At 39.4% G+C, this 10,149-nt stretch overlaps 1 protein-coding gene across 2 annotated transcripts; it reads left to right on the forward strand.

The window, feature by feature from the left end:
* Positions 1-1,200: 1,200 nt before the first annotated feature.
* LOC148852131 (F-box/kelch-repeat protein At5g15710-like) lies at positions 1,201-9,398 on the forward strand. Of its 2 annotated transcripts, none has more exons than XM_088947865.1 (2): positions 1,201-2,562; positions 9,052-9,398. In XM_088947865.1, exon 1 carries the CDS (start codon positions 1,420-1,422, stop codon positions 2,527-2,529), a length of 1,110 nt encoding a protein of 369 aa, XP_088803991.1. In that variant the 5' UTR covers positions 1,201-1,419; the 3' UTR covers positions 2,530-2,562; positions 9,052-9,398. The 2 variants fall into 2 exon arrangements, 1 of the variants encoding a protein (XP_088803991.1); XR_016099974.1 differs by having other exon boundaries at positions 1,206-6,847.
* Positions 9,399-10,149: the final 751 nt, after the last annotated feature.

Consider the following 10,149-nt stretch of genomic DNA (forward strand, 5'->3'; position numbering starts at 1 on the left):
ATAGATTTTCCCTATTTACAAATAAAATTTAAATTAATATCTTAATTTAAATGACAAAGTAGATTCAATCGGATATCCAAATTTGATTTACATATCTATCCATACCATGGTTTTCAAAACTGAAGCAGACTGGATGGTCGGACTAGAAAAACTAGGAACCTATCAGGTGATCGATTCTGTTTTACCCCAAAACCGTTATTTTGCCAAAAAACGTTAATTTGGTCAGCAAACTACTGATCCGGGCAGTCGAATTGTTCAGTGGTTTTGGCCAGTTGGACCATTCAACTTGGGAACCACACCCCTGATCGATTCATTGTTCGATTCGGTTTTAAAAACCTTGATCCATACTCCTATCCGAATATGATCCAATCCATTTGCACAACAAGATTTTGGCACAGGTGTGGGACACTTATGCTAGGGATAACAATTTTTCCCATTTCCTTGATCCCCTTGGGGATCCACCTCGAATGGGGCGAGAATGGGGATGATTTTCCCCCTATGGGGATGAGGATGGGGAAAATTTCATTCCCGTTAAATGGGAACAGGGAGAACACTCCCCACTCGTGGGAATCTCGATTCCCGCCCCATGGGATCCCCACTAATATATATGTATATATGTATGCATATGTTATATATGTATATATATACACATACATCTATATATTAATATTTTTAAAAACATGGTTGAATCTTTTCTAATAGGATTGTAAAATTTAATTATTTTATTTTTATTTTTTAATAAAATGAAAACAAAAACAAAATGATAAGGAATGAGGATCCCAATAGGAAATGTAGGGAAACCTATACAAGATTTTGGCTCATTGTTTGCGTGTGCGTGGCAGACCGTCCAACCTCTATGACATGGTAAAGTTTCTGGCTCGTCGTAGAGGAAACGTGGGATCAAAACCCACATTCGACACGGTTGGGTTGGGGGGTCTTTAAGGCTTTTCGCTTTTCGGGCCCGTGATCCCCGTTGTGCGCTGCCATCCCATTGGCCCAAGGGAAAGAAACACAAACCAGTCAAAACTCAAAAGGTTTCCCGACGTAGGGCCCATATCAAATTAAATATTGCCACGTGGCAATGGGAGAGGGTTCACAGGACCTATTCGTCATTTTTCCTTTCCCGGTTCCCGCCGCTGAACATGCTGAATGTTCTCTCTCTCTTCCCCTCTAAATAGCCAGAACAAAAGAAAAACTGAAATCTATCGAAAGAGAGAGAGAAAGAGAGATAGAATCTGGTAGCTCCATTTCCAAACCAACTAGCCCACGAGAGAACAGCAAGCAAGCAACCGAAATCAATCAAAAACCATCTCAGATTTCCCTTGATTTCCCCCTCCTTTCTACTCTAGATCCCAATCTTTCTAGGGTTTCATTCTTCTTTCTCTGCTTTTCTCAGAAGAACAGAGGAAGAAATCAGATATGGTGGAGAGGCAATCCTTCTTCAGTCGGCTGCCGGAGGAACTAACAGAGAGGATCCTGGCCCACCTCCCCATCTCCGCCGTGTTCCGCTGCCGCTGCGTATGCAAGCAATGGAACTCCTTGCTAACATCCAATTCCTTCCTGGACCTCTGGGGTAAGTTCTCCCCTAGAGACGTCTGGTTCCTCGTCTACCACACGCGCCACATAGTCGCTGCTTACAGTCCTCGTTCCGGTCTCTGGAACAATCTTCCTCTGTACGATCGGTGTTCTCTCGACTCCTCTCAGGTCCTCCTCTTAGCGTCCTCCGGTGGTCTCCTCTGCTTCCGTAACCGCAATTCCGATTACCCTACCTTGATCGTCTGTAATCCTGTCACTAGCTCCCATAGGGTCTTGCCCGATATGCTTCAAATTCAATACATCGATATCGTCGGCATGGTCGCCGATGGGATCACCAATTCGTACAAGATTTTGGTCACTGGAACCCCTGAACCTGATTCAAACGAGAGCATTACCGAAGTCTACGATTCTAGAACACAGCGGTGGGAACACCATTGTCGGTCCCAGCTGGAATTCTTGCAGTTTTGGTATGAAGTTCATGCGATTTGGCACGACGGTTTCTTCTATTGCCTCGCGACTCCGCTCAATACTTCGCAAGGTTACCGCCTGATAGCTTATGATATGGGGAAGAGGGAGTGGACTGATTTGAATGTGAAAATGCCAGCGGGTGATCTCCGGTGCCCGTCGTTGCTTATATGTCGGGGGAAGTTACTTTTGGCGGGGAAAATTGTGGAGGATTATTTGATTAGGAGTATTTGTATATGGGAGCTTAACATGGAGAGCATGCGGTGGGTGAAGGTGGAGGAGATGCCCGATGAGGTATTGAAGAAGATACATTCGCCGCACTCGGTGTTGATTCAGTGCCAAGGTCATGGAGATCTCGTGTGCTTTAGTACGCACCGGGGATGGCAGTCGATTATCTACAATTTGGCGGAGCGAACTTGGCATTGGCTGCCGGAGAATGATGTTTGTGTACGGAGCAAGTCGCAGGCAATGGGAAGGAATAACCTTGTTGGGTTGCCGTATGAGCCTAGCTTATCCGCAAGAATATGAGTTGTTGCTGGAATGAAGTGGGTACATGAATTGGTTGGTGCATGAACGTGCTATATATATACCTCTGTGGAATTCTTGCTAACCATCAGGATCACTCTTTTCTGTTCATTAGTGTCTCGTCTGTGAACTACCAACATCTATCTGTTCTTCTCATTTCAATTCTTTGTTAGTTGTGGGAAATGTTCATGTGATATAATGTTGCTTTACTCAGTTTGTTTGTGTAAAGGTGACAATTTGTTTATATGTGATTGACATGATGCCTAACATTAATTCTCTAACTATATATCTGTTAGGTTTTCCTTTTGTTAATATGGCTTGTGGATCCGGAAAGGCTTAGGTGAAAGCTTATTCTCTGGATTGATTTCTGTTGGAGAGCTTGAAACAATGATATTTTTCTATTTCTGCATGTTGCTTAATTTTTAATGCTTTTTTTATAGGTTTCAGCAAATCCTTGATGATCAAAACAAGAGAGGGATGTATGTAATCTGCTCTGGGAGTCTGTTATCTTGGTTTTATTTGGTAGAATGACTTTTTAGCCAATAACCTTTAAAGACATGGTTGATTTCTTTATAGCTTAGGTTTTGTTGGTTTACCATAAAAATAAAAGAAATACGGAGTCCTGATCTTTAAAACAAAGAATACTGAATCCTTTGATCCTAATCTGTTGATTTGCACAAGGCCAGACCATCTTAGTCAGAAGCTGTTGGTCACATGCTTGAGTTTACTGATTTGGTGCCAGAAATCAGTTTAAGAGGGTTGGAAATGTGTATCTAAGCGAGAAAGAAGAGATACTTCCTTACATATGTTGTATTTATATTTTGTCTTGGGACTAGAAATAAGACAATTTTCTAGGAGTATTATTTGGTTATATCTTTGTTTGAATTGAAAATTGTCACATTTGTTGTTTTATTTGTTAGAATTTTGCAATGTCCTCAATGACCAAACTTGGTGGATTTGGGTGGTAGTTGTTAATTTGGCTTGTGTTGTTGTGTTGGGTGTTGTGAGTTGGCTGTGAGATGGTTTAGGGGGTTGCTTTATCTTTGTTTGTGGGTGATAGCTTATCACCTCCTTGATTCTTCTTTCTTAGTTCTTAATAAATTTTCTTTTTTATTTATACGAAAAAAAAAACCAAACTTGGCAGTAGCCCAATTTTCTCCTCTATCATTAGACACCTTCTCTTTCTTCATCCTCATGTAGGTCTTCTTCATTATTGTATATTCTTTTTCATGTATGTGAAAATATTTGTGTGTTTGTCTTCTTAAATAACATAAGCATGGGGGGGGATATGGTAGGTTTCTGTGTGAGGTTATTTATGTTCTCATCAATTCCAATTGGACCATAATGCATGGTAATAGTGCACATGAAGGGGAAGCCAGCTGAAGATAATTGTGATTTATAAACACAAGGCCCATGAAGTCCTGATCAATAGGGCTTGATCTCTGCTGAATTGATAAGAGAATCTGACAAGCAATGAGTTTGTGGTGGGGGAATTTTGAGTGGCAGTGGCTTAAGTTAGCTCGTGGACCTGGTGATGATGAGTCAAAATGATAACCATCAATTATGGGTGGTGGCTAACAATAAGATTTATTCTGCATCAAGACGGGAAGATAACTTTGTGATGGAAGTTTGACATGGTTACTCATTAAGAGAGGGCTGCCTAAGAATTTGAGTGAACAGGAATATTAGCTTGTAGGCCCATAATTACAAGTTACTGTGTTGTCTGCATGGCGATTTTTAGAGATAGTAGCAACTGGTTGAAAATTGGAAGCTAATGGTAGCCTTTTTTGTTTGATCTTTGTATGGATCCCTCTTGAGAATGTTGGAACAGCTCTTTTACAATTCTTCTTTGCTGGCTTTCCTGGCTCCACCGTGGAAGCTTTCCTTGGGTTTTCTTTTCTTGACAAGATTCTGTCAACCATTTTATTTATATTCTTAATTAGGGATTAATATTTAGACTCATCGTATGTCACTATAGCAAGTAACTAGTGGATCATCTTCTTTAGTTATAAGGTGGGCAATAGCATTTAGAACCTTTTCTCCTCAGCTTTTGGTATTCAGTTGAGAGTTCCCTCCATCTTTCTGATGATAGATTTCACCACAGTAGTTCTGTTGTCAAAGATCCTTGAGCTTCTCTCCTTCCACACTGTCCCCGGAGGATTCTTTCTCTAAGTCTCAGCCCTGTCATGAGCGAGGAAGATACCAGCATTTGAAGATCTTTGGAGGCGACCCAAACCCAAACTGTGCAGAACAATTGAAATAAGTAGGCTCATATTTATTATGTCCATCTGCATTGGATGAAAAGGTGCTGGACTAATTCAGCTTCCTGATTACATAAGCAGCATACATAGGACTGGATGACCTTCCTACTCCATGAGAAATGAGACTTTTGATGGTGCCTCTAACCTCCAAATCCAGCTCCATTGGACTGGATGACCTTCCTACTCCATGACTTCATAAAAAGATTTAACAGAAAAGCACCCACTCCTTTCATCCTTTCTTATTCAGGTATCTGAGGATTCTGTAAGAGATTGGTTGGGATGGCTATCAAGAAATATGCCCTTGAGGATTCAATGAGTTAGAAGATTGGCTAATGGGACGGCCAACTCATTAGCAAAGCAAGGGGTGAATAAGGATCATTTATATTGGGCTCAAGTGTAATTTTAATGTGTTGTATGTGATTGGTTCGGTATATCCAGTACAGAAATAAGCTATTCTACCTCCTAATCGTTCAGGTTTCTTTTGAAATGGGGTGTCCACATTATCTTACTCTTTCCAGTTCATAGTATTCCTAAAATAATGGCATTTTGGTTTACAGCAAAACTATATAACACGGGATAAGGCACAGATAGTGGTCTGTCAACAAGCCACATATTCTTCCGAAAATAAGTATGATTGCCTCTATCTGGTTTAAGAGTTATTTGGGCCTTGAAATCTTCCCTCATTATCTCTTTCAAAATACTTATCCCATGTGTATTTTGGGTTGGCAGTGACTCCTGCTCCATGTGTCAAAATGGCAGTTTGTACATTGTTGATGTTTTGGACACATGGATCTCTCTCTCTCTCTCTCTCTCTCTCTCTCTCTCCCCCCCCCCTTCCTCCCTCTCCCTCTGTCTCTAAGTATCACACAACACCTTGGAGCAAACTAAGGCATTTACGGCCTGGAGTTGCAATAATAAATCCCTAAACTTGACTTAAGAAAGCTGCAAATAGTGAATAAAGCATTCTACCAGCATATTTGATGGTCATCCACATTGTCCATGTCTTGGATCCTGGGCAATATGAGATCCCCGTATCAATGTCCATGTTTGTATCCATGTAAAGTATTAAAAGGAATCTTTTGGCAGAATATATTTATAGGATTTCCATTCTTGGCCTCACTGCATGGTGTATCACAGCATACCATTTATTTAAACATAAACCAAACCCACCTGTTCTTTTTCTATTTCTTGTTGTGCACTTGTTAGCTGGTAGTGTTGCTACTTTTCCTTAGATGTTTGGTTGCCTTGTTGACTCGATGGATCTAGCATCAACAGCATTTCCATTATTTATCAAACAAGAGTTGCTCAACTTGTTCATACTTGAAGGTCTTTCATGCTTACCTAGTTGATTTGGAGAGTCAATTCTTGATTGGCCCTGAAAACCATTTTGGCTGGTCTGGATTTGGAGTGCCTGCTGGATTAGGAGATTCTGTTTTTGCTCAACTTCGTATTTGAGAACCCTCTTCTTCCTTATTAATTACTATAGAGATATTTTATCTAGGTTCTCTAACTGTAGATTTCATTTTCATTCAGTTTAAATTTTTATTAAACTCAACTCAAAACAGCCTTAATCCTAACTATTTGGGGTTGGCCACATGAATCCTTTCTTGCAATTGTGTTCTATCAAGAGCCATGTGTTTTTCAAGTTACTAGTCTGTAAATCATTTTGTACCATTCTTCTTGCTCTTTTAGAACCTTCTATTTGTACCGATTCACTCACTGATGCAATCATTGGTTTCTCTAAATCTGAAATTCAAATTTGAACTGGATAAAGTTACTAATCTAAGGTATTAGTAATCCTCCATTTTTTTCTCCTATTTTCACTGCTACTGAGTTTGTCAAGTTCTTAAATCCAAGCTTCCTAGTTCACTTTCCTATTTAATTGATGAGGAATTACATCTTGGATTTGTATTCTGAGCCTGTTAAAAATCATGTTTTAGTTCTAGAAAGTGCTGCAAGATTGTTTTCCTAAAAGAATTCCAAAAGACTTTGTTCTAGTGGATTCTGAGAAGAGACAGGATTAAGTGGAATTTGAAGGGAAGTGTACAGGAAGCTTGAAGGTAATGTTCACAAAAGCTCAATATCTCCCACCTCTGTTACTTGTCTGAATTCATTGAAAAGTCATTTATCTTTTTTTATACATTCTAAACCCAGCTTCTTAAAAGCTCCATTATATGAATATTTTCTCCCTGGTTACCTGAAAATGCCACTGATGAAAGTTCATCTGACAATCTCCTATTGTTTTGTAATTTATAGGAATTCCTGTATATTAATATTGTTACTTTTTCTGTTAGTGTTAATGTTAGTTGAAAACTTGCAATATATAAAACTAAAGATTGATCTGTAAGATTTCACTTATGACTGCTTTATTGGCTGGCCCAAGATTAGAAAGGGAGTGGGAATTATTGAGCATAGAATACAACTGATAATATTTTACCTGATGTCATGTGGAGGCTATTGAATAAGCAGGGATAGTCAAGTCTGGTTATCAGGTTACTATTGGCAATAATTTATTTGGAGAAATTCATTGAAGTGAAGCTTGGGCAACAAGTTTTAAACCTTGGTTTATGTAGACTTGGTATTATATTCCAGTGCAGATCCACCTATTGGTATTGTGACAATGCAGAATGGTGTGATTGTTTGTCATTTTCTAGTTTCCTTTAATGCAAGTTGTAAATTTCCCAGAGCACAAAAAAATTTGTATCTTTAAGCATATTCCAGTGCAGATCTACCTATTGGTATTGTGGGAGTTCTCCATGTCTTGTATGAGGCTAATCGTCTGAAAAACCACAGTAAGAACAATTATCTTGTATGAAGAGTTAAGTTTTGGCCACATCTATTATCTCTTATCAGATTTCCAAGTCACCATTTATTAATGTGAAACAAAAACAAATCAATGGTGTCAGTGTGGTAAGCTGTTTTGTATGACTTGTTAAAAATTCTAGAATCATATATTGATAAATGCACTTTAATATTGGAAGTTGGAAGTCTATCCGGGCTAGTTTTCCTCTGTTCATTCACACCTGTTTCTTCTTTCATTTACTTTTCTGATGGAAAGTGTTGATACCAGTGTTTTAAAAGGCGTGGGAGGTGTATGCCTGGAGGCACGCCTCTAGGCGAGGTGCCCCCAAAACTCCCTGAGGTGTATGCCAGAGGCGCTGACACCTCTGAGGTGTATGCTTCAGGTGCAAGAGGCATATGCCTCATATGCTTTTTTCATGAGGCGTGCTAGAGGCATATGCCCCATGCACACCCGATGTAAAAAGATAGAAAAAAATGAAGAAAAAAGAAAAAAAAAAGGAAAGGAAAGGAAAGGAAAGAAAGGGAAGAGAAAGAAAAGAAAAGGGAAGGGAAGGAAAGAAAAGATAAGGATGGGTTGAGGACTAACCCCTGGACCCCTCCTTTTAACTAGTGATATGCATCTTCATTCTTCTTAATATAAAAGATTTTTATTAAAAATAAAGAAAAATAAAATCTCCTCCTTTCTCTTTATCCCCCCTCTTAAGTAGGCTTACGCCTCTGTGTTCGGGAGGCTTATGCCTCTTGCATTCTGAAATCTGCCTCATGCCTCTAGGTAGTGGAATGCTTTGCATTACGCCTCCGCGTTTTAAAACATTGGTTCATGCAAGTGGATGCTTGGTTTATTATGTTGCCTTTTTTTCTAGGTGGAGGTATATTGTAACCTTTCTCATAAATCTATGTGAGAGCCAAAATGATTTCTCTATTTGGTTGTGGTATTTATTACCAAGCTATGCATTTCCGTGGAATAAAATACTCAGGTTGGCCCAAGAAAGCATTTTACACTGGTTTGGGCTAGGGTCCTTGGACCAGGCCCATTCAAATTGTGACAGAAGCACAACCCAAGCTTGTCCAAAGCAGCGCCCCAATTATGATACAATAAATCTCATCTTTGACCCTCCATGGAGTTCACCATTTGTGAAAAGAATGTCTCAATCTGAGAATAGGACCCTCAAGAATCAGAGGCATTTTCTGGAATATTAGATGCGGAGGAGGATGTGAAAACAATAATGGATATTTAAATATTTATTATGTTCTTTCAGGGAAGAATGCTAAAAATTGATGAGACTAATATTAACTTCATCTCATTTCTTAGATATGCATGTAAATCATCTTCTGCAGTTGCTGCAAATTGTGCTTACTTCTGTTCAAGGAAAATATTTACTGTTGACTTCAGTTTTCATTGAGCTTTTGTGGTCCAAATATTAGCTTTGCAAATTCTTACTCAGTTCCTCTGTTTTTTCAGGTTTAGGTATGTTACTGATGTCATGGCCTATCACATCACAGATATTGGAACATTGCACGACTCACAAGTCATGATGCCTCTTGGGCACAGATAAACAAAGGTGTTAGGAGACCATTTACCTTAAATTTGGTTGCTTTTCTATTTGATTCTTGCTCCTTTTAGTTTTATTTTCAGTTCTCACAGTGCTCAATAAACTAGTCGTGTAGAAGGTCATCAACCAGACTGTTTAAATTTGCTTGTTCTTTTACCACCATGGAAGAAGCTAGATTCAAATATGTTCGTGCTAAGCCGAAACTATGTCCATTGCTTATTAAAGTACCTCTAAGCAGAGAAGTTGCAATTGTTCATACCATCTTTTTTTATTGTCATTACAACATACCTAGATTCCTGTTGGAGTAACATCAGATGAATTTGCATAAGAGATTTCAAACTGTGCCAAGCTACCTCACTACTGTTCAATATAAAATCCTTTATACGGGACCTGCCTAAGGTTCAAACTTCAATCTTCAAATTACCGTATTGGATACGTGATTACTACCAGTGGAGGGTGTCAGCTATAGACTTAGAGGAATCTCTGGATCTCACTAAGGTGAGGTTTGGCTTCGATGATAATTTCCCAGAAATCGGCGTCAAATAGGATAAACATCAGAATTTGAAGAATCAGTGATTTTTTTTTCTTGTTTGGTTGGCTGATTAAGTCAATTTTTGGGAAATTAACAAGAAATTGATAATTGAAATCTAGGGGTGCAAGTTATGCGGGTTGGGCTGGGTTTATGGTCAACCCAGGCCTGGCCCTAAAATTTGGGCTTAAGGCCCAAGCCCGATTTTCCCAACCTGAGCCCAGCCCACCTTGTAATTTGGTGCACTCGGGCCCGGATCGAACTTGGGTTAGTCAATAAACCCACTTTAAAATTATATATATATATATATATATATATGTATTTAATTGGGCCGAATTTGGGTCAGGCTCGGGCTACCTAAGGGTTAGGCCTGAGCCAAGCCCGAGGACTGAAAATCCAAGCCCAACCCATGTAAAATTCTGGGTTGGGCCGGTTTGGGTCCGTCCAAGTTGCACCCCTATTGAAATCAGCCCTTTTT

This window comes from Nelumbo lutea, chromosome 5 (assembly GCF_056320005.1).
Source record: "Nelumbo lutea isolate HS-2025 chromosome 5, American lotus-T2T, whole genome shotgun sequence".
NCBI lineage: Eukaryota > Viridiplantae > Streptophyta > Magnoliopsida > Proteales > Nelumbonaceae > Nelumbo > Nelumbo lutea.